The sequence below is a fragment of the Petaurus breviceps genome, unplaced genomic scaffold, assembly GCF_028583685.1.
Source record: "Petaurus breviceps papuanus isolate PSGF00001 unplaced genomic scaffold, PetGlider_PUasm1.0 173, whole genome shotgun sequence".
Taxonomy (NCBI): Eukaryota; Metazoa; Chordata; class Mammalia; order Diprotodontia; family Petauridae; genus Petaurus; species Petaurus breviceps.
The window spans coordinates 6,665,978-6,690,525 of NW_027185759.1; the positions used below are offsets into that span (position 1 = coordinate 6,665,978).

Here is a 24,548-nt window from a genome sequence, read left to right on the forward strand (position 1 = left end):
CACGGGTTTGAGCTGGGCAAACAGAAGACCCAGAAAGAATCCCTAAGCAAGAAATCGGCCATTATTCAAGACAAGAGCAGGCATTCTGGAGGCAAGGATGGGATCGGAGGCTAAGCCCCAAGCTGAGCCCAAGTGTCTGATCAGGGGACAGAAAATAAGGCACTGAGATCTGTTCCTTCCTAATGGTTTCATGAGCTGGGGAGCAACGTCACCAGCCAGCCAGTGCAATCAGAGTCTTTCGAGGTGGGGGCCTAGAAATCAACACCAGAATCAATGAGGAGAAGCTAAGCTTGCTGAGGGCCAGAAAGAGGGTTTGGTTTTGGTCTCTCTGTCCTCAGTGTCTTGGGCAAAATATATGCTTAACAAGTGTTTCTGGGATGGATGGATGGATGGATGGATGGATGGATGGATGGATGGATGGATGGATGGATGGATGGAAGGGGGGGAAATACCCACATGTTTTGGTTCAATTTAAAAGAAAACTTCCCAGTAAACTATCCAGAATAGAATTTGCTTCCAATAGTGAGCTCCAAAAGTAGTAGCTAAAGTTTATATAGCACTTGAATGCTTACAAAATGCCTTCTATATGTTATCGTAATGCGGTCCTCACAGCGCTGCTGTGAGGTAGGTGCTATAATCATCGCCATTTCACAGATGGAGAAACTGAGGGTGAGAGGTGACGTGACGTGGCTAGGACCACACAGCTCCTAACAGTCCAAGGGGCTTCCCGATCCCAAGCCCAATCCCCTATACCGTGCAGATTCCTAATCTGGGGGTCTGTCAATTTGGTTGTTTTCTTTTTAAATATTTTGATAAATATTCGAATATAATTGATCTCCTTTGTAATCCTGTGTATTTTATCTGGTATGTGTAAGCAGTATTTGGAGTGGGTCCTCAGGTTTCACCAGCTGCCAGAGGAGTCCATGACTCCAGGAGGCTAAAACCCCTGGTCTAGAAAGTATCGTAGATGAGATTCGTGCCAAGTTCTGAGGCTGAACAGAGGCACTTGGAGGTCCCTTCCAGTCCCACACTATTTTAATCTAGGCCTTCTCTGGTTTGGAAGGGGATCAAGTTGACCCCTCCCACACTCCCCACTTCTTTCCCACACATCCCAGCCCCACACAGACTCTGACTGTGCTTCCAGGCCCCTGGCCTTCTGCTCTGGCCTTGCTCAACAGCTGTCTTTCCCTGCAGGGGGCCCGCTGCTCTACAGCCACGTGAAGTTTGTCTATAACTCGGAACAGCTGAATGGGACCCAGCGCATGCTGCTCGATAATGTCCTATCAGAGGAGGAGTGCAGAGAGCTCCAAAGCATGGCCAGCGTAAGAGCTGAGGGTGGCAGGGAAGGCTGCTGGTGCCCATGCTAAGGGGAGGGGGGTCGGGGGCTCTCTTCTTGCTTCCTTCCCTCACCTGTGGCTCCTTCGGCCAGGGCGCGTTAGCTGGGGCCTCTTGGGAGTGAAAGGTCAGGGCCGTGTTTGTGTTCAGTTCTGGAGTCCATCATGGTAGACAGGATGGTGGAGGGCTTTGTCATGTGAAGACCACTTGAAGCTTAGCCCCAAGATGAGGATACCAGGGCAAAGGCTAGAAAGCAGAACGGTGATAACTGTCTTTGTGGACTTGAGAAGCAGAAGAGGCATTAGCTTTGTTCCACTGGGTCTTACCAGGCATAGTGGGTCAAAATTTCACAGGAGTGGATCTAGCCTCACAGAAAGAAAATACTCTTAATTCTAAGTGCCATGCCAGTGTAGAATGGACCCTCCTTTACTGGTGATCTTCAAGCAGAAACAGAATGTAGTATTGGGTAGAAGGGAGCCCTTGTCTAATATGGTTGAGTTTGGGTGCCCATGGAGATGCCTTCCAACGTTGACATTCTGTGAGTCTTTATGACCCTTTGGGGCTGGGGGGCAGGTCTTTGAGCAGGAGACATGGGGCCAGGAATTCTGGTGAGGGACCCCAGGTTCCATTCACCTACATCCCTGGGGGATCAGTGAAAATTTAAAGGGATGTATGAGAAAGAGAAAGTCCTGCACATATGAGGTGGCACCACCACTCTCCCTAACATGGCTCTGTCTCTGTGCTTTGATTTCAGAGAATAATGCTTGCTGGTAGTGGGTACCAAGGGGAAGTTTCACCCCTCACTCCCAATGAGAAATTTGAAGGTGCCACCATCTTAAGAGCCCTCAAGGTAAAGGATTCCCTCCTCAACTGAGATTCCTAAGGGTCCAGCCTGTGAATGGGAGATCCATGGAGAAGACTCTGAAAAATGGGCTTCTACATGGCCTAGGGAAGCCAACAGACATTCCCTGGTCATTTTTCAGGAGGCATCATTGACCAAAACCTAGGCCAGTTGAGTTAAAATCCCGCCTTGCATGCTTACTACAAGTTTGGCTCTGGGCAAGCTGCTTAACTTCCCTGGAGATAATAAAAGTCTCTACTTCATAAGCTTGCCATGAGGATCCAACAATATATGTAAAATGCTTTAGAAACCTTGAAGCACTTTGCAAATGTTAACTGTCATTATTTGTTAATAATAATATTCTGCGAATGTTTACACATGTAGCCAGTAGACCTGCTCTCAGGCCAGGGGACATCAACATGGTAGATGTTCAGTGTTCGTAACCTTCTGGGTTCTAGGACCTTCCTGGGTCATCCCCTTGGTCAGAGTCACTGTGATATTCTTGTCCCAGGCCTGCCATTTCGGCCACCACTGTAATTTCTCTTCAAGATTTCACCACATAGAAGGCCTTCTTGGTTGTCTCTTCAAATGGTTCCCTGGGTACCCCCAAATGCCACGAGCAGCTACTGTCACCCTTATTTTATAAATGGATAGATTGAGGCCTAGAACAAGGGAAACGTTCCCTTGCCTAGTGTTTATCTCATTGAACTATGAGAAGTAAGAAGGCTGGGTTCCACTCCCAGCTCCCTGTGTTAGTTGTGGGACACGGGCCCCAGCGTTCCTCATCCAGCAAGGGGAAGGGGTGGACTAGATGACCCCCAGACTCCCCCCCAGTTCCAAATGCCTGATTGGCACAAGACCCATGTTTGGGTCCCCTCCTTGCAAGCAGCTCAGTGGTTTCTTCTTTCTCTTCAGTTCGGGTACGAAGGCCGAGTGCCCCTGAAGAGTGCACGGCTGTTCTATGACATCAGTGAGAAGGCCCGCAAAATCGTCGAGTCCTACTTCATGCTGAATTCCACCCTCTACTTCTCCTTTACGCACTTGGTTTGTCGAACGCCTCTTTCAGGTGAGGCATCAGGGCCAAAACCCTGGTGCTTTCTCTATTAAACTCAATGAAAATGTCTTGAAGATGAGCTGTAAAAAAGAAGATGGAGGAAGGTTTTCTAGAGTTCAACAGGCTTTCAAGTGAATGGCTCTTCCTGAGCATGATTCCCCTTTTCTCCACTTTTCATTTTTGTTTAACAAAGTTCAAAGCACCAGCTGGGACATTTCTCCCTCCCTGTGTGTTTCTCCAACGTAGCAAATGAATTCTGTGCGTGAACTCCAAAATCCCTTCATTTAATCATGGTCTCTTAAGGGACCCTTTCTTTCCCTCTGCTTTATAACCTCTAGCTCTGTTCTTTGTGCTGCTGGAGACAGACCTCCAGTCCCTCTGCCCTCAGTTCTTTCCCAGGCCATCACCCCTGCTCTGACTATACCCTCATTCCTTTCCGATCCCTATATGGGTGCCTTGGCTCTCCACTTGCATGCCTTGTCTCACCAAAGTCCATCAATCATTCCCAGCTTCCATTCTCTTTCTTCCTACCCACTGACCCCTCAAAGAAACTAGAGAAAATCTTGGAACTGTTGCCTGGGTCTGATACAGATTCATGGTCCTTAATCCTGCCTGGCTTCTTACTGCACCAAGGCAATCTGATGACTCCACTCTCCCTCTCACCACAGTGCTGCTTCCCACCTTTTTCATCCCTTCCCTAGTCTCACCCCCCTTCGCCCTCTCACCTTCTCAGATGGAGACCTCACCTCCTGCTGCACTGGAATGTTTGAAGCCATTTGCTGAGGCCCACCTCTTCTCCCCTCCCTTTCAGTTCACACCACTCAGACGCTTTCTGTGGCTCTCTCCTTTTTCATCCCTTTCTCTCACGAAATAGATGTTCTTCTGGCCAAGGCACCCACAAGCAGGAACCTTTGATCCCATCTTCTCCAGCTGATTCCCCCTTTTGCTATCTCCACTGTCCCTCCCAGCCTTTGCCTATATATGGCCCCCCCTCTAGCTGCCATCCTAAACCTTCCCTTTCTTTCTTGGCTAAACTCCTTTAGAAACTCATCTTTCCTCATTGCCTCCTCTTCCTCTCCTCCCCTAAACTCTTGCACTCTGACTTCCAGCCAGACTGAGATTACCTTCTTTAATGTCTGGATGATCTCCTAGCTGCCACATTCCCGGGCCTCTTCTCCCTCTTCCTCCTTCTGGACTTCCATGAAGCCTTTTCCCATGCCAGTCATCATTTCTTCCTAGACGCTCTTTCCTCTCTGTTTTGGGGGCTGCACTCTCTTTGTGATTCTCCTGCTTCCTGTCAGACACCTCCTTCTCAGGTTTCTTTTCTGTGTCTTCACCCAAGTTGAACCCACTGACAGTGAGCATCTGCCCAGGACTCTGGCCTTGGCCCTCTCCTCTTCTCTCTCTGGATGCTCTCACTTGGTGACCTCATCATCCCCCAAGACCTCCATGATCATCTCTATATAAGTGATAGGCCACTTCAGCCAGACCTAATCTGTCTTCTATCCTCCAGTCCCATGTCACGAATTGCCTCTTAAACACCTCAAACCCAAGGTCCTTTAGGCATTTAGAATGCAAAGGCCTAACAGAACTCATTCTCTGCCTTCCCCCTCCCTCTGCCTCCACACATGTGCCACAGTGCCGGACCCAAGCTCTCCTTCCCCTCTGCACTCACTTCCTTATTACCTACAAAGGCATCCTCCTGGACTCCCCACTCACTCTCACCCTTATATTTAATCAGTCATGGATAGAATTGTGGACAATGGATAGAGTGCCTCTCCTGAAGTTAGAAAGACCTGAGTTCAAATTTGGCCTCAGGTACTAATTGTGTGGCCCTGAACCAGTTAATTTACTACTATTTGCCTCAGTTTCTGCTCTTGTAATATGGGTATATTAATAGCACCAAAGAACAAATTAGATAGTAATTGTAAGGTGCTTAGCACAATGCCTGGTGCTGTGGAAATGTTACCTATTGTCACCATCGCCTTACCTACTCCCCTCACATGTGTCCCCTTCGCACTGCCCCCACCCTAAGCCTGGCCCTCCTCCCCTCTCACCTGGCTTATTACAACACTCTTCTGTTTCTTCCCCTCACTCCACACCATTTCCACCAAGCTGCCAAAGTGATTTTCCTAAAGTCCCGTTCTGATCGTGTCCTCCTTACTACTCAGTAAATTCCGCTGGCCCACGCCCTTCCAGAACTCACTCCCCTGCGTGACCTCTGAGCTGGTGACGCTGGCCTCCTTGCCCCCCCCTCAGCCAGGACACAGCTTCTTCCAGACATTTCAGGGTGTTCCCCCCACTCGCATACCTGGGCTGTTCTTCCTCCCCTCTGCCTCCTGGCTTCCCTGGACTCTCAAGATCAGCTCCTGCCTTTCTGGTCTCTTCCCTCCACTGTGACTCCCATGGCTCCTGTGCCCTCTCTCTGAGGTCACTTCCTATCACACTGATTACACCTCCATGTCCATAGTTCCTCATGTGTTGTCTTGCTTATTAGAATGTGAACACTTTGAGGACTTTTTCTTTATCTACAAGTTTTTATTGGTATCTTTTCTTATATCACCAAAACTCCCTGCACCACCCTACATTCCCTCTGCTTCCCTCTCCCAGAAAGCCAGCTGATCTCGCCAGTGCACAGAGCGTGATTTTGTTTTCATTTGTGTCACTAGTATGTGCCAAACAGCAGGCACTTAATGCATGTTGTTGGCTGACTAGGCAGTGGTTTCCTCTCACATGAAAGGACCTATGAAGAGCCCCCCTTGCTGGATGCTGGGAAGGAGGAGAGATCAGCACCTCTAAAGGCAGACATAACTCGATTGTCCCCTCCTGTCCTTCCCATAGAACATAAGCAGTCATTGTCTTTGCAAAGCAAAGCAAATACCATAGTGGACTCTTCCTTGGTGGGTTTGAAATGGCGTCAGCAATGGAACCCTTCCCAAGTGATGACATCCAGCATGAGATCCAATCCCAGGTTTGCCCCCATCTTTTCTAATGCGTCTCTTTTCTGGCTCACCCCAAGTGTCATAACTAAGAGTAGACAAGGAGAAGCTCCCTTGCTCAGGGAGCCTCCCAGCTATCGCCACTGCTTGGAGGGAAAGCTGCCCATTCCGTCTCTCACCCTTCCTTGGTTTGCTCTCCTGGCAGATCAGCCACAAAACAGGGATGACCTCAGCCACCCCATCCATGCTGACAACTGCTTCTTGGACTCAGACACCAATGAATGCTGGAAGGAGTTTCCTTTGGCTGCGAGGGATTACAGGTATCCTCTGGGATGAAAGGTGGAATGCACAGATGAGAGGCGATTGGGTCTGCCCCAGGATGGTGACTGTGGGATGTGGATGGAGAAAGGGGGAGCACATGTGACAGATGAAGGTGATGACAAGAAGACGTTGGATGTTCTAGATGAGGACAAATGAGGGTTTGAGGGAGCCTGAAGTTCCCCTTAGGTAGCATGGTGGCCCTTGGTATTAGGAGACAATCATGATTCACCTGCACTGGGCTTCCAGGCCACAAACATGCCGTGCTCGGTGCATCAGGACCTTTGTCGTCCTTCTTACAGTGCCATCCTCTATATGAATGAAGACTTTGAAGGCGGAGAGTTCATCTTCACTGGAATGGATTCCCAGACTGTGACTGTAAGTAAACTTCCTCCAGATACCCCGTTCACCACCCAGCTCCCACCATTTCCAAGAACTTCACAGATTGACTTCTTTTCATCCCTTTGGGGGTCTGATTGTTACATCTCTTGCATTGATTATGGGCAAAGGAGGTTCTGAGAATTCAGAGCTGGAAAGGAGCCTCAGAGATTTTGTCTCCTCCTGCAGTATGCAAGCTTCTTGAAGGCAGGGACTTTGTCATTTTTTTGGTATCCCCAGCATCTAGGACAGTGCCTGGCACGTAGAAGATTAATAAGGAAGTGCTTGTTGATTGACCGATTGATAATTTTGTTCAGCGCCCTCATTTCTCAATTAGGAAATAGAGGCCCAGTGAGAACCAAGTGACGTGCTCAATCACACAGCTATTTAGTAACAGAGCTTGGAGAACACCTAACACTCATCCTGCTCCATCCTTTTCCAAACGCACCCCCATCAGTCCATCTCAGAACACCATTGAAATGTGCCCTGTGGCCTCCTGGTCATTACCTTTGCACCATATTTGTGGTTCTGATGGGAGCCATCTAACCCTGAACATATCTGCTCTGTCCTCATAGCTAGAGACCAGTTAAATTAACCAAACCTTAGTACTTCCATGGGCTAACTAACACCTCGGGAAGCATATGCCTCTCACCCTCATAGACAGCCTAATTATGCTCCTGGAGTCTTGGCAGATAAAGGCCAAGAAAATCCTTCTCTTCATCCTTCAGTAGCCCAACTGAAGCAAGGGTTCGATCACACACACGCTGGGGTATACACAAGCAGACTCTCAGGTTACCATTCTGTATGTTGGTGTGGAAGAATCCCTGGGCTCTGAATGGTGTCAGTGGAGCACAAGCTGTGATTGTCCCTCCGAGGATCAAGTCCAAGCCCTGTGATGGACGATAGGAGGGATGCTGCACTCCTGAAGCCATCCTAGCACATACTGAGACCAATCCCCAGACAACTGGTCTCCGGAGGAGAAAGTTTTAGGCAATAGCAGCTCTCAAAAACTAATCTTCTAGGGGCGGCCAGGTAGCACAGCGAGTAAGAGCACCAGCTCCAGTGTCAGGATGACCTGGGGATCGAATCAGGGCTCAGACACTTAGCACCCACCCAGAAACACCTGGCCATGTAACCTTGAGCAAGTTACTTAACCCCAATTGCTTTAAAAAAAAAAACTAATCTTCTAAAGCCTAGGCTCTATGATTGGGATTAGTAAAGAGTACAACGATTGATGAGTAAATCATGGAGCTTTGAAGTCTAAAGTGAATAAATAAAAAGAGACAAATCAGGTCTCCCTGAAACTGACTGGAGCTGAAAATCCAATGGCCTTGAGAAAACATTTTCTTGGCTTTTACTCCCTCTAGGGGCTAAATGTGGTAAAGCTCAGAGGTTACTAGAGACAAAAGACTGGAGATGATGTCCAGCATGGACCCCTGGTACTTTCCAAATTGTTCTGGCAGGATTTTATTGGCAGCTCAGATCTTTAAAATATTTATTTTATTTTTTAACTTATATATATAAATATACAATGCATATTATAGTATAGTACAGTAATTTTATTGATTTATTATGTTATATTTTACACATACATTATATATAATATAAATATATTATTTACATATTTTATATGTGCATACATGTGTGTTATTGGAGCTATTAAAAACACATTTCTATCACTTATGGATAACTCTCTCTAGACAATATTATCTTCTTTGGGGAGGGAGACCTTTAGGCAACTAAAATAAATATTCTGCCCATGCATCTCTGCCTTACTTTGTATCTCAGAAGTGGGGGGTAGATGGGGGAAAGGAATAAGCATTTATATGGCACCTACTATGTCTCTGGCATTGTTATGTGCTTTTTTTTTCAAATATTATCTCTTTGATCTTTGTACCAACCCTATGGGGTAGGTGCTATTATTGTCCCTGTTTTGTAGTTGAGGAAACTGAGGCATAAACAGAGTGAATTGACTTGCCCAGGGTCACATAACTAGTAAATGGCTAAAGATGGATTTGAACTCGAGTTTCCTGATTCCAGGTGCAGAGCGCTGTCCATGGTGCCAACAGCACAGGACCTCTATGTCCCACTATCCCAGGCAGCATGGGCAATATTAATCAAACCCTAACTGATCATTAATGCTCCCCATGGACTACGCTTCCCTTGGGGTTCAGTGTGCACAGCAAGAGCCCAGATGTCAGAATTCTTGCTCTCCAAATCCCCCTCACTGTTACTACCTACTGATGCCGGCAAGAGTGCCTCCGTGTCTCCCTTTGTAAGTGGGGCGGGCAGCAAGATCCTGCTGTCAGTGCTGTGATCTGAAACCTTTGCATTTCATCTCCTTTCATGTTATTGTGGTCATTGTGCACATCCTTCTCCTCACACCCATCTGTTCTTCTGAGGCCCTTCCCATTGTGTCCATTCATTTTAATAGCAATAAGTTTTATTTGAGAAGTATCAAATAAAACTGATAATCACACAGTTTGATCAAAGAAGGGATAACTCCTTCAAGGGTTCAAGTCCTGGCCCAACCACTTACTTCCTATGTGACCTTGGCCAACTGATTTTCCTGACTGAGACTTGTCGGAAGTGAGGACCTGAGTCCCAGACTGACATCAGCCAATGACACAATGAACACTTATTAGGCACTTACTGTGTACTCAGAGCTACAGTAAAAGCATAGTCCTTTACCTGGGAGGGACATGAGGACATCTAATCCCAGCCCCTGTTCTATAGATCTAGAGTAATGATGTGACTTCCCCCAGGCAAGCCGAGCTAGTGAGTGGCAGGGCCAAGATTCAAACTCAGTTCCTATGACTAATCCCAGTGCTCTTTCCATGGGGCTCTGAGAGGTGTCAATGGAGCAGTCAGCCAACAAGCATTTATTAAGCACCTACTGTGTGCCAGGCACTTCACTAAAACCCTGGGGAGACAGAGAAAGGCAAGAGACAGTCTTTGCTGTTGGGGAGCTGCAGTCTGAGTGGGGGGGGGGGTCTGTCTGCATGAAGAGGATAAAGGCTGGATCGGCTGGAGGTGATTGAGGGAGGAGAGGCATGACGCCGTACTGCTGGTGTTAAAGCGCCACACAACGCATACCGTGCCTGTGTCAGCGACTCACCACTTCCTTTGACTTTGACTGGACAGGCAAAGGTTCTGTCCCTCCCTGATTCACTAAGCGGCTCCCTAGGAGGACTCAGTGCAGCTCCCTGCCTGAGTGCCAGCTCACACACAGCAGAGATGCCCTAATCCCAGCAGCTCTGAGAGCATCCACGCAGCAGACTAAATTGGCCATGCACATGGGGCGACACCAAGAACAATGCTCTCATGCAAGCCTTGGCCACTCGACCTTTAATGGAGCATCGAGGGGCATGTGGGTGGTAGGGACGCACCATTATTTTAAAAAACTTGTTTGTTTGTTTGTTTTCCCCCAGGCCTCCATCAAACCAAAGTGTGGGAGAATGGTCAGCTTTTCCTCAGGCAGAGAGAACCCTCATGGGGTGAAGGCTGTGACCAAGGGGCAGCGCTGTGCTGTGGCTCTCTGGTTCACATTGGACCCATTGTACAGGGAGTTGGTAAGTTACCACTGGTCTGCATTGGGTCTGGCTTGCTCCAGGCAGGTCCGTCTCATGGAATTCCTAAACTGGGGAATTCTTAAGAAAAGCGTTCCCTTCCCTGTGCAATAGAGAATGGAACATTTCAGAGAAATTCTTCTCTTTCTTCTTACTTCATAAGGATCATGTTGCCGGGATGGCCAAAGTGTTTGGAAAAATGTATTGGTGCAGAATTCACTTCATTCCAAATCAATTTAACAAACATTTAGTAAGCAACTACTGTGTGTCGGAATGTATGCTAGATGCTGGGAATGGAAAGACAAACCAAAGAGACTGATGTTCCACTGGAAGACAAGATGGCTGCTGCTCTAATCACTGAATCTGGCTACCCATGGCTTCTGCTTTCAGTCTCTCTCTGTGTTCTACAATGCTGGCAAAATAATCTTCCTAAAGAATGAATCTGATGAACTTACTTCTCTGCTCTTGAAACTGCCATGACTCCCTCTCACCTTACGGAGAAGCTCTTAATTCTGGCATTTTAGAAACATAATCCAGCTCCAATTTCTACTTACCTCCTTATTCATCATTATTCCCCTTCACAAATATTCCCTGGAGCCAGACCAGACCCCTTGTTGTTTGCTAATCTCTTGCCCCCTATCATCTCTAATGCATTTATGTGGCTTGACCCCTCCCCATACACACAATCACACATATACACACACTCACACACATATACACACACTCACTCACACACACATACACAGTCTCACTCACACACATACACACACACATACACAGTCTCACTCACACACACATATATACACACTGACACACACATACAGACACACACACACTGACACACACACACAGACACACACACACTCACATATTCACCTGGAATGCATTCCCCCCCATCTTTCCTTCCAGAATACCTGTCTGCCTCTAGACCTTCTAACTTATTGGCTGAAATTCCCCCAGTCCTCCCCTCCACAGATGAAGAGTTTTCTACCAGCATTTTCCTAGGGCATTGTATCTGGATCTTTCCTTGGTCTTCTTCATGCCAGCCTTATATCGTATATGTTTCCCATACCCCTTCACCCTCTTCCCTGCCCAAGGGAAAATGGAATCTTCCTAAGGACAAGGACAGTTTTATTTTAGTCACTGGAACCCCATTGCCTAACATGGGGCCTGGTCCCTAGTAGGTGCTTAATAAATGCATGGCAGATTAAATTGAGTCCCAGGAAGACGCATTTCCCAGATTGCCCCGCAGCTCTGGGAACAACAACTCTCCCATATTGGCAGGGGGTCCATTGGGGTCTCATTGGAGGCTACTTACCCTTAGGAAGGACCGGGGACTAGTTCTTAGGGAAATAAAGAAAGCACAATGCTTGGAGTCCAGGCCTGAGTTCAGCTCCTGACCTTGATCCTGCCTTCTTGACTCTGGACAAACCTGGACTTCTCAGAGTGGGGCTCTGGGACAAGAACTAAAGCCAGGGGGCTTGCATTCTGATTCCAGTGCTTCCCTGAGCAAAGTGACCTTGAGCAAAGTATCACAACCTCTCTGGGCCTCAGTTTCCTTCTCTGAAAAAGAGGAGGGCTGGATAAGTTGAGCTCCAAAGTTTCTTTCAACTCTACACCTAGAACCCTGTTCTACTCACTTCCCTTAGGGATAAAATGAGGGGGTTGGAGCAGCCTCAAGAGTCCCTTTGTGTCCTAAATTTGGAGGAAATGTCCACATTCCAACTTTCATCATCAGATCCCTAAGAAGATTAGGAACTGTCTCTTCCTCCAAAACTAGCCAGCTCTGACCATGAGCCACTCATGGGATTTGTGCCTGAAAGGGCCATGGATGGAGGTCACCAAGCCTCAGCCCCTCATTTAAAAGACTCTGACACAGCAGTCAGCAACACAAAGACTGGTCCATTCATGAAGTGACTGCAAGCGTCGTGATCACACCATTGGCTCCCGGGGCTACAGGGGGGGGCCTTTCAGGCCCACATCCCCCATGTGCTGATCTGCACTCCCCTTGGGTTCTCATGCCTCTTACTTAGTGATACTCATCATTACAGAGACAGGGTGAATAGTGAGAGGCAACTGGGGGGTGGTGAAGACCCCCTGGGCTATGTTGGTCCCCTGCAAGGTCAGGGGCCCAAAGAAAGGTCCCCAGTGGAAGGGTGGATCCGATGCAGTAAACTTGCACACCCAAGAGTAGACTCTGTGCCCACGGGAGGGGGAGGGAGATCTGTATCTGTGAAGGGAGCATCCACACCGAGGAGAGCACAGAACCAGTCAAGTTTATGTTGGAATTCTGACAGCCCAGTTTACCCATGATATCAGTGAGTTAGAGAATGGCACAGAGGCAGAGACCCAGAAGATGATGGGGGCTGGTGCAGAGCCCTGGAAGATGATGTGGCCCACCGCAGAGGCTCGGACAAGGCCTGATCAATGTGGCAGCAAGTTGACCCACCAATCACAAGGGCCATTTCCGGGTCTATCACTGCAGGACTGAGACTGGATGGAGCTGGCTACAGAACCCACAAAATGACAGAGAGAAGCTAACCTCCTGCTGAAGACAGTACAGCAGGCAGGCAGGAAGGAGCCGAGCCCAGCCCCACGTAAGCCAGAGGTGTTAGCCTCAGGGTGCCACAACCAGCCCCCAGCTGGAGGGACTTTACATCACCAGCAACTGTGGCAGTTTGCAGAATTATCAGCACATAGATGCTAAGGACAAAGCGAGAGGTCAGTGCAGTGTGGACTTTGGGACCTGGGAGTCCTGGAGTGCGGTCAGCCTTTGCTCCCAGGGTGAGAAATGGCTGAGGTGCTGCAGCCTTGCAGCCGCTGTCGCATAGCAGCTTCAGCTTCTGCCTTGCAGATTGCAGGGGGACCAAGCAACCAATCTGAGAAACAATTTGAATATTGTGAAAACACAATCAGGATGACCCAGGATCTGGAAGCTTCTACACTGAGGGACGAAGGGCTTGGATTATGATATTCCAGAGGTCGAAGGAGCTGGGGTTAAAACCAAGAATCACCTACCCAGGAAAACTGAGTATCATGTTTCAGGGGAAAATATGGTCATTCAGTGGAATCAAGGACTTTCAAGCATTCTTGCTGAAAAAATCAGAGCTGAACTGAAAATGTGACATTCAGATACAAGGAGCAAGAGAAGCATGAGAAGGTAAACAGGGAAAAGAAATCATAAGGAACTTATCAAAGTTGAACTATTAACATTCCTACATGGAAACACAATAATTGTAACTGATGAAACTTTTCTCAGTATGAGAATAGTTGAAGGGAATAGAAATGTGTGTATATATATATATATGTACATATATATAAATATATACATAGTTATATGTGTATATACGAGGGTATATGGGCATATGAATGCATATGTGAGAATGTGCATATATGTGTACAGGTATACACAGACAGAGGGTACAGAACAGTTGAAAAGCAAGGGATGGTACTTAAAAGCTGAAATTAAGAGGGAAGAGAGGAATATAACGAGAGGAGATGGAGAAAGATAGAATGGGAGAAATTATCTCATATAGAAGAGGCAAGGAAAAATTGTTACAATGGAGGGGGAGAGCAGGAAGACAAAAGGGAATGAGCCAACCCTATTCTCAATGAATTTGGCTTAGAGAGGGAATGACATACACACTAAATAGGGTATCTCACCCTAAAGGAGAGTAGAGGGGAAGGGGATGAAAGGGGTATGATGGAAGGGAGGGCAGTCTGGGGGGGGGAGAAAGTTGGAAGCACCCACTTTTGAAAAAGGACAGGATCAAAATAGTAAATAGAACAAGTGGGTGGGAAATATAATCAGTCTTTCACAATATATCCATTATGGAAATGGTTTGCATGGCTACACTTATACAGCCTATGTTGAATTGCTTGTCTTCCCATTAAAGATGGGTGACAAGGGAGGTAGGGAAGGAATCTGGAATTCAAAGGTTAAAAATCAGATGTTTAAAATGTGTTACTATTTATTATTATTATTATTAATTTTACATGTAATGGGGAAATAAGATATATAGGCAGTGGGGCATAGAGATCCACTGTGCCCTAGTGGAAAGTTGGAAGGGGTATGGGGGAAGACATAGGAGACAGCAGATTGGAGGAGGGGATATTCAGTGGGAATGGTGTTTTGGGGTGGTGGGTAGGGGGAAAATGGGGAGAAAAATTGTAACTCAAACTCTTGTGGAAATGAATGATGTAAACTAAAGAAAAGAAAAGTAAATTTAAAAAAAGAAAATGGCACAGGAAAACACCCCCCCCCCCCCCCCCCCCCCCCCCCCCTCTCCCAGTCATACAATCCAAGCTCCAATGCAATCTCAGTTTTCTCCATTGGTAGAAAGATGTTAGTGGACTCCAACACTGGGCTCCATCTTTTATCAGGGAGCAGCGACATCTAGTGGCAAAAGTGGGTAATGCTCCATAGAGCCGCCCAAGGGGATGCCTTTGCAGGGCACCTTCATTTTTTGTGAGCTGGCCCATGCAGCGTGTGCACGTCGGCTGCCCACTGGCTTCCCCACACTGTGTCGCCTGGAGCAGGCCAGTACGCTCCTCTAACCTAGAGATCACACCAGACAAGTCAGTAAAACTGATGAAGCTCCTACAGTGTGCTGGGGACACAGAGAGGCAAACACCCAACCCTGCACTCAAGGGGCCTCAAGCTGCTGGAGGAGACATCCTGCAAAGGGGAATGTACAAAGGAGCCGGGGTACTGGAGAGACCCCAGCGGGAACTGCCTGCCTGCCCCGTTGTTGCAAGAATCACAGGAAATATTTGCCAAGTGCTTTGCAAGTCTGGGAGTGATATATGAGGTTCAGACACAGTACAGAGAGTGCCCGAGGTGACCCCAGGTGACCCCAAGGGTCAGAAGCGACCTCAGAGGTGTCTGTCCTCTCTGCCCCAGACGTCCCACTACCACCTGACAGGAGCTTGTCTGGCCACTGCGCAATGGAGGGCCTGCTAGCTCTGGGAGTGCCTTCTCACTTTTGCAATGGGGTGCATTGTTTATTCGGCTTTTCTTCTTTGTTTTCCCCAGACACTGAGGCTTAATTTGCCTCCCTGAAACTTGACAAAGTGGCTGATGGTTCTCCTATCCAAGGCCACCAAGAATAAATGTCTTCTCTCTAAAACATAATGACTCTTCAGACCCCTGAATGCTCAGCTAGAACTAAGCCTTCTCTCTTCTCCAGATGAAACTACCTCAGCTTTTTACATCAGTCCCCCCATGGCCTGCCTGGGTGCCCTGGAGACCCCTCCCCAGCCAGCCCAGGTGCCCTGGAGACCCCTCACCTTCCTCTTTGAGCTCCCCAGCTCTGCTCCTCCCAGTCCACACTGATTCTATCTCCTCTCACTCAGGGCACTGGTTTGGAGAAGAGATTTATTATTGGGATGACCATTTAAAAGGAGAGTTTGGAGATGATTCATAGGTTTGGCCATAGTGGTATAGAGCGAGGGATATATTGTATGCATATATGAGTATGAACATATATCTATTACACATACAAATTCCCTAGATACTTTATCCACACGATATGCTAAATATTACTTAGGATGATATTATTAAATATCATTTTAAAGCGATTACACTTACATACATACCCTATAAATGCATGTGCTTCACTCACCTGCCACTAATTGGAGAGGATTAAAATGAGCACTGGATGCCAGTGCTGCTGTGATCCATCCACTGTCTCAGGAATGATAATAGGAGCTCACATTTCTATTGCACTTAATTTGTGCCAGGCTCTGGGCTAAGAGGCTTCCAGTTATTCTCTCATCTGATCCTCAGAGTGACCCTAGGAGGTAGAGGCTACTATCAAGGCAAACAGAAAGTAAATGACTTAGGCAGGGTCATGCAGCTAGCTAACTGAAGCTGGATGTGAAGTCAGCTGTCTCAAGGCAGCTCTACCCCCCCCCCCCACTTCACATAAGGCTAGATCATCTCAGGCAGACATTGAATTTTGCAACTTAATTGATGTTTGGGTAGTAGCTTGTCTGACCTTTTCTGTTCACATAAACATTTTTTGTCTGTCTTATTGATGCCTTTTGTTTTTATGGTACCACCTTTTCCACCAACCAAAAGCCTCCCCTTGTAACAGACAGTTAAGCCAAAGACAGCAAGTGTTTCATCTTGCAGTATATGCAGCATTGGGCACCCATAGCCCCCCACTTCTTCAGTGAAAGGAGAGGACATGACCTTTTGAGGGTGGAAAGGAAAGCCCCTGGTCAGTTCACATGACCTAGGAGCTAATGAACGAGGTGCCAGGTCTGCTGAGGGGCCAGTCAGCAGCCGCTGCTGGTAACGCTGAGACGGTGCTAACTAAGGACCCTGTTTTCTCTCCTGCAGGAACGACTACAGGCAGATGAGATGATCAGACAGTGGACCCATGAACAGAGCATCAACCCCAAAGATGAACTCTAAAAGTGGCCAAGAGCGTTCTATCAAATATTTATTTAATAATGTTAATCTTATTAGAACCTTTTATTTTTGTACAGAGTCTTGGTATAAATTAACGGGTTAATATGAGTCTCCAAAGCCGCCCCTTGGTTGTTGGGGACCCTTTGCTACAGCTTCAGTCTTGACTTGTGGTCAGTGAATCTTCCAAGAGAATCAATCAGTCAGTCGATCAACAAGCCTGTATTAAGTGCCTTCCACCCCCTGGGGATACAGAGACAGGAGCCACATAGCTCCTGCCCTCGGGGAGCTGACCTTCCAATCCAAGTGCCTGCTGGGTGCCCTGCACCGGGCTGCAGTACCCTCCCCTCCAGAGGTTCAGAAGGAGCACCCAAAGCCCCCCCATTCATTTGCTGAGGGTCTCAAGGTCCCAGCAGGGAGGCCCCCCTTTCTATACTTGTCAGAACCCCAAGCTTTGACACTCAGAGGTTTGAGGTGCTTTGAGGTAGCCCATTTGATCTTCACAACAACTCACTGCTGCCATTTCACAGAAGAGGGAAGATGAAGAGGGGCTAAGGGACTTGCCCAGGGACATACATCTAGTCAAGAGACTGAGGAAAGATTTGAATGCAAGTCTTAGGCCCTCACTCTATCCACTGTGCCTCCTCAAAGTCATTAGTGAAAGAAGCCACCGAACCCTTCCAGGCCAAGGCAGAGGGGGTTCCGAACCTTCTGAACCAGGGAGTCCTTGCTGCCATTTACCCTTCTCCAGGAACGTTCCTGGAGCAGCCTGGGTTCCTCTCCTGTGTATTCCTGGGGCCCAGATCACCTGCAGACAATTTCCCTGATCATTTTCACTGGTTTTGGGGAGGGGGGTTGCCACATTTTTGTTACTGTACAACACACTCGTGCTTTCCTCTGAGTCTTTCAATAAAGGGAAATCTTATTTTAACATCGATTATTCTCAGGGTCTCCGTTGTTCCTTCCGTAGACATTTGCCCACAGGCTACTTGGTCAACCAGAAAGCAATAATTTAGCACCCACTGTGGACCAGGCCTTGTGGTAAGTGCTGGGGATACAGAGAAAGGCAGAAGCCAGTCCCTGTCCTCAGGGAGGGCAGGCAGGCATTAGGCACCAAGCGTTTCCAATGTCCCACCTACATGCCCTGTGATGATGAACAAGGAGGATAAAGATATAAGAACAAAGAAAGGCAGCACCTGCCCTCCAGAAGCTGACCTTTAAACAAGGGGAAACAAGCAGAAAGGGGGAGGGGAGAAAGAAGGTCCTCATGTGGGGGCACGTTGGCAAAGTAGAGTCAGAAACACAACCAAGAAGAGACTGAAGTGGGCCTGCCCTGGGCCCATGCCCCCAGGGGCAGCCCTGAAGAAACCCACTCATGAGAAAAGGGCTAGGCTTGGCAAAGGGATGTTCCAGGGAGGGAAAGCCACAGGAGCAGAGGAAAGGGCCAGGGAGAAAAGAGTGGGGGGTGAAAGGGCTCCCACTCTATGGCTGCTAAGTGAGGCCTGGCCCCTGCCCTCAAAGGGCTTTCAGGCTAATAGAGTGTGAAAAAACAGCTGCATAATAAATGTAATGAAATGACTAATAACAATACAATGGAATGTCATAAAAATGAGAATTAAATCAAGCCCACAAAAGGCCATAAATGGCCCAGTGGGTTAGAGGAGGAAGAAATCTTCTACCAAAACTCTCTGAGGTTCATGGAAAAGGAGACATTTCCCTTGTACCAAGAAACTTAGCATCCTCCTTGAAGGGCGTTGACTTCCAGACAGAGGAATCTCATTTAATAATAGCTAGCATTCACGTGACATGATGCGGTTTGCAAAGAACCTCACCGATACCGGCTCATTTTATCCTCAACGCTGGGAAGTAGGTGCGGACATTATCTCCGTATTGTGGTTGAGGAGACTGAGGCCGAGGTCCAGTGACTAGCCCAGGGTCACACAGCACTGAGTGGGTGAGGCTGGATTTGAACTCAGGTCTTCCTCACTCCGGGCCCATTGCTTTATCCACTGTGTCATCCAGCTACTTAGGTAGGAGAGCACCAGGAGCTATGGTGGAGCTTTGAGCCTGGGTGTGATATGATTCATACCTGTGCCCCGGTAAGACCAATGCGGAGAAGGTCTCCAAAGAGTGAGAGTGGATGGAGAGGAGAAGACCAAGTGGGAAAATGTGGCGGTGCCTAGCAAGTGACGAGTCTGTCCTTGTGGCTGGGGGAAAGGAAGAAATGCTGGCGATGCTTTGGAGGAATATTCTGCAGGAGTGCATGGGGGACACCTGGTTGCATAACTTGTGAGACAGATGGCTATTTGGGAACAGGGTTCATTAGCACACCCGAGCATTAAAGCAGAGGCCCCACGAGTTGCTTGTCACCACCAATCACTCTGCCAAAGTGAAAATGCCAAGAGAGTGTGGAGAGATAGACAGAGACAGAGAGACACAGAGGGAATAACAGGGACTCAGGGGCCTTTGGTGCCCAAACAGGTTTGCCTTGGGCAAGGCCCAATCGCCTCTCCCGAAGCTGTTGGCAAAGGACCTTGTTAACTTAAATCACGTGAAGGAAATGCCAGGTGTGGTTCACCTCCTGGGCTTTTCTAGAGTAAGCAGGTCATGGAGCCCACCCTCAACATTCTGAACCCTGGTCTGACATCCTGGGAATCAGCGTAACATCATTTCAGAAATGCCAGGCACCTTGTTTCGACAACCCTTTTGCTTTACAGATGAAGATGCTGAGTTCTAGAGAGGGGAATTACCTTGACCAGGGTCACACTGTGAGTCAGTATCCAGGCCCAGATCTACCACTCCAGCTCTGATCACAATCTGACTGAAGTTCATCTCACCCTGAGCCCTAAAAGCAAACACTAGAACAATGTATTTGTTTTCTTTTTTTTTTTTTTGGAAAAAACGAACTAGGAAGGAAAAGGCTTTCTAAATATTAATTTCCCCTTGCTTTGACTTTGATTACTTGTATGCCCCTTGGACTTACAGAGAAGAATTGGCCAATGCACATTCCTTCTATCTTCTGCCTCACTTTTACATTTTTCCTCCCCTCACCCTGTGACATGTTTTTTGAATTGTATTGTTTTATTACTGAAGCAAAGGTCCTTCTCACATTAAAAATAGTAACAACTGTAACCAAGCCCTGTTTCCTAACCCAACTGCTGCTACGGCCAAGTTTGTGCTTTCTCAAATGTATATCTCAAAGGGTGTCATTCACCCTTAACCCCAATTTTGGGTAAATGTTCTGGCCAAAACTCCCTTGATTTAAGTTGGCTCATTCTCTCTGGTGTGGACACTGAGGCACTTAGTCCTCCCACATTCCACTGGCCTCTGGGGAAGTGTCAAAGGTTGGTTTTCTGGTCGCTCACAAAGGAATCTACCAAGAGGAAAGCTGTGCTCTCTCCCTGTCACTCCCCATGTGGCCTTCTTGGGAATGCTAACCGTGGAGAGCTCCTAGGACTCTGATCTTGACCTTGACTGTGCAGCCTGACCAAGGGAGAAAGGAAGACTTGGGGACTAGATGGTTAGAGGGCCAGCTTGTGAGGGACCGATTACTTACACAGCAGAGCAGAGATGCCCATTTTCTAGCTAAAGTTTTACACTTAGATAGTCTTTGAAAACAAGAACCTCCACCCTCTTTTTCTTAAATCTGCTGTCCTTCCTGGCTCTAAATTCTTTTCATAAAACCTTGGGATGGCACAGTTAGAAGAGAGCCCGTCGTCTAACCACCACTGGGCTACACATCCCCACCATACCACCCCCATCAGATGGTCAGCTGGCATTTTGGGCCAGCTCCCCAGCGAGGCCCGCTATCTCTGCAGGCAGACATTTCCATTTTGAGATAGCTCCAACAGCCAAGCTTTTATTAAGCTCCTACTATGAGCCACACATTGCTAATGGCTGAGAATGCAGTGAACACAGGATGGTGGTGCCCTCTGTGGCAGCAGAGAAGTCCAGAAAAGGGGGAAGCTTTAGGGGTAAAGAAAATGAGTTCTTTTCTGGACAAACAGTCTGAGATGCATATGGAACATCCAGAAATGCCCACGAGGCAGCTGGAGATGCAGGATTAGGACTCAGCTGAAAGACCAAAGTCAGAAATACATGACTGGGAATCCTCGAATAGAGACGATGGCATCCAAGGGAGCTGAGAAGTTCCCCAAGGGAGACAATGCCGAGAGAAAAGAAGGGCCGGGGCAGAGGTTTGGGCAGCACCTAGCATTCGTTATCACACCATGGATGGAACCATCAAAGGAAGCTGACAAGGAGCTGCCAGGCAGGTGGCAGGAGAACCAGGAGAGAACAAGGTTGAGAAGAGAGATCGCTCGCCAGGGCCGCATGCTGCAGAGTGTGAGGAGGATGCGAAGGGGCAGGACTGGGCCAGGAAAGAGTCCCAGATAAGCCCCAGGCTCCAAGCAGGTGCTGAGGGGTTGGTGAGACCCTCTGAGAGAATGTGTTTAAGTGGGAAAGCCAGCTACAAGGCATTGTTACTGCACAAACAGACATGCCACACTCTATCCAGAGAGAAATGGCTCACCAAGGGGGATTTATTATTAGCCTGACCACTCAAGGACTCAGATTCTGAGGGGGTTTAGAATCTGTGTGGTCCAATCCATACCCAAAGCAGGACAGAATGTGGACATGAAAACCTAGAGGAGAATTTTCTCCTCTACGAGGGCACCTAGGAGGGCAAAACGGAGGAGGAGGATTGAGAAATGCCCAATAGATGTGGCAATTAAGAGGTGAATGGTAGCCCTCGAGGGAACAATTTGCCCTGAATGACAAGGTCATGAGAGATGCTGGATTCTGGTGGGACTGAGCATGGACTGTACTAACTTTCAAGTGGCCCAGAGCACACATCTCCTTGAGGAATCCTCAGGGGCCTCCCTACAGTATCCCTAGCAAAAGCAATATCTTACATCTGTGCCTCACTTCAGACTGCTACATGCACATTGTGTAGGTGAAGGCTACTTCCAAGCTATGATAATGCCAGGTGCATGCAGCTAAGTGATTTCATTTGGTTCTCCCAACAACTTCGAAGCGTGGCAGGTGTGAGCATGGCCATTTTTACAGGTGAGGAAAGTAAGGCTCAGAGACTTAAATATGAAGTTATAAAGGAGAGGGTTTAGTCTTCAGGCTGCCTCCTCATAAACACAGATAGGACATTTCCTGGCATTTTTCCAGCAGAGGAGAAGCCACGGGATGAGTCAGAAGAGTTTAATAATATATACTTATGAATTTTAATTGCAATACAAATGCTGAGCTATTTCATGTAGGAGAGCCCCAAGGGATGGCTCCCTCCCTGACGTCAAAGGAGAAGGTAATGGAGGCCTCTGCTCCCTACCTTCATGCCAGAGCATTAACGAGTCTGAAGGGACTGGCAGCAATAAATCTGGCCATGGGAAAAAGTCAAACTGTGCCCATCATCAGAAGGAAAAGAAGGAGGAGCCACTTGGGAAAATCTCCAAAGCACAAGTGGGATGTGGAGGAGAGAATCAGTCTCATTTGATCTCCAGTGTGAGGGATGGGGGGCCCTCCCAGGGTCCTGGCCCACACACAGCAGCTCAGCTCCACAACACCCAAGAGTCAGTGTTTCCAACAGCACACTTGGGAACATGTTACACCTTCAGGGCTGTTAGCTCCCACAAGAACACTGTGCTCAATGGCACTGGCATCTCTTCAGAGGAGCTCAAGGTAAGAGCTACGTGTGCTGCTGTCAACCCCTTGGGTCTCTGGGAATGCGTCATCTGCTCCCCTGTTGGATCACAGTGCCCTCTGTGTTTGCTGGGCATGGGAGGCACCCCAGTGCTGACCTCTGAAGCCAAGTGAAATAAGGCTGAAACACTGATCTCTAGATTCCCAAGCTCCAGGGGGGCTCTAAGGTGAACTCTGCTTTACCCACACAGACAGCTCAGCAGGTGAACTTCAAATCCTCAGCGACTCCCTTTAAGAGAACACAGCTCTCTTGGCCTATACTGCCCTGGCATTTTGCTGTATAAAATAATGATTTAGCCACATTCTTGGGTCAAATCCCCTGTTCCTTATGAGTCCTTTGCTCCTTAGCTGTGGCTGCTGGCAGCATCTGGGGACTCCACCACCATCACCACCACCATGTTTGGAAAGAAAGAATCCAGAGCCTTTGATCCCCCATCCCCACCCCATGCTGCAAGCTAGTTAGTACCAAAAGGGGTCATCAATCATTCTCTAGGGTTTGGGAAATCTCACTAAGACACTAGCTAGGTAAGGGGACTGATTAATGATTTAACAGTCAGTCCTTGCCAATCTTCAGTAGACCTGCCCTAGATCACCTGAGGGTACACCTTGCACCAAGACTCCTCTCAATCTGAGGTATGAGGGAATGTTTAGAAAACTAAACCCTGTTTAGAACAAAATTCATGTCTTCTCCATTAAAAGACAAAAATATGAATACGAAAGGGATGAATTCAGAGAAATCTGGGAGGAATTGTAAGAACATGTGCTGGATGAAGTAAGCAGAACCCAGAGGAATCTATACAACTATAATATCATGAGGAAAATCTTCTGGAAAAGACAAGAATCCAGATCAATGTAATGACTTGTGATAATTCCAGTCTATCAGTCAGTCAGTTAACAAGCACTTATTAAAATTGTACTGTCCTAAGCACTAGAGATACAAAGAAAGGAGAAATAGTCCCTTCCCTCAAGGAGCTCACATTCTAATGGGGGGAAACAACATGGAAATAACCTTGTGCATACAACAAATTAGATGTAGTATAATGGGAATCACTGGCTGGGAAGAGGCTGAGAAAGGTCTCACTCATGGATGGTATTTGAACTCAGCCCTCAAGGAAGCCAACCAAGCCCAAGCCAGGAGGTGGAGGTTAGGAGGGAGAGAACTCCAGGCACGAAGGTCAAAATTCTGGCTTTGGTGCCTTTCTTGGGAAGATGGGGGAAGGGTGGGAACGTTAGCCAAAACTGCCCCAGGACAACATTCTAATGAACCTTGTGAAACTCCCTGTAAATCCCAGGTAAAGGAGGCAGAGGTGGGAGATGGAGAGGGGCATGTGAGGGGCAATGATTAGGCCATCCTGGCTGAATTGCCAAGACATCCCATGATGGGGAAGGGCTTGCAGCAGTGGTCCCAAAGTCAAACGGAAAAGGGGCCATCACAATGGCCGTCCAGAAGGACTGCTGTCACTGCACGTTTTTTAGGTCCTGAGAAGATAACAGGAGGTATTCAGAAGAGGAAGAAGAAGAAAAAACACCTCTGAGTTAAACATAATCTATGCCTAGAACAAAACAAAACAAAAAGACACGCATAGTAGAATCTCATGGTGTTACATAAAACCCTCCTTTCTTTGTTCTTTTATTAGGAAATATTCTTGTTTCCTGATGTTTACGTTCATGAAAATAAAAAAGATTTTCAGACGTATTTTATTTCTGCCTTTCATTGTGATGGTAGCTATTTTCAAATATGCTTCTTCCCCTCCCCACATATGCTCAGAGTCCTCTCTTATGATGAAGAAAAACAAACAAACCAACCAATATGGTGGCCATGTTCAATTTCCAAATCTCCAAAGATCTCAGAAGACCTTGAACATGAATCAATAGGGAAAATATTAACAACAGAAGGAAATATGGCCTGCAGACCTAGTGAACAAGTTCAGGCATTTATGACTAAACACCAACACACACACACACACACACACACACACACACACACACA

At 47.6% G+C, this 24,548-nt stretch overlaps 1 protein-coding gene across 2 annotated transcripts in view; it reads left to right on the forward strand.

Annotated features, from left to right (window-relative positions):
* The window catches only part of P3H2 (prolyl 3-hydroxylase 2), a 153,611-nt gene extending 135,827 nt beyond the window's left edge, over positions 1–17,784 (forward strand). For both annotated transcript variants that reach the window (XM_069083305.1, XM_069083306.1), the window contains exons 9-15: positions 1,195–1,322; positions 2,090–2,185; positions 3,092–3,242; positions 6,375–6,489; positions 6,790–6,865; positions 10,297–10,437; positions 16,781–17,784. In XM_069083305.1, the coding sequence (XP_068939406.1) occupies positions 1,195–1,322; positions 2,090–2,185; positions 3,092–3,242; positions 6,375–6,489; positions 6,790–6,865; positions 10,297–10,437; positions 16,781–16,855 (782 nt within the window). In that variant the 3' untranslated portion in view covers positions 16,856–17,784. The remainder of the gene's footprint in view (positions 1–1,194; positions 1,323–2,089; positions 2,186–3,091; positions 3,243–6,374; positions 6,490–6,789; positions 6,866–10,296; positions 10,438–16,780) is intronic.
* The last annotated feature ends 6,764 nt before the right edge of the window (positions 17,785–24,548 follow it).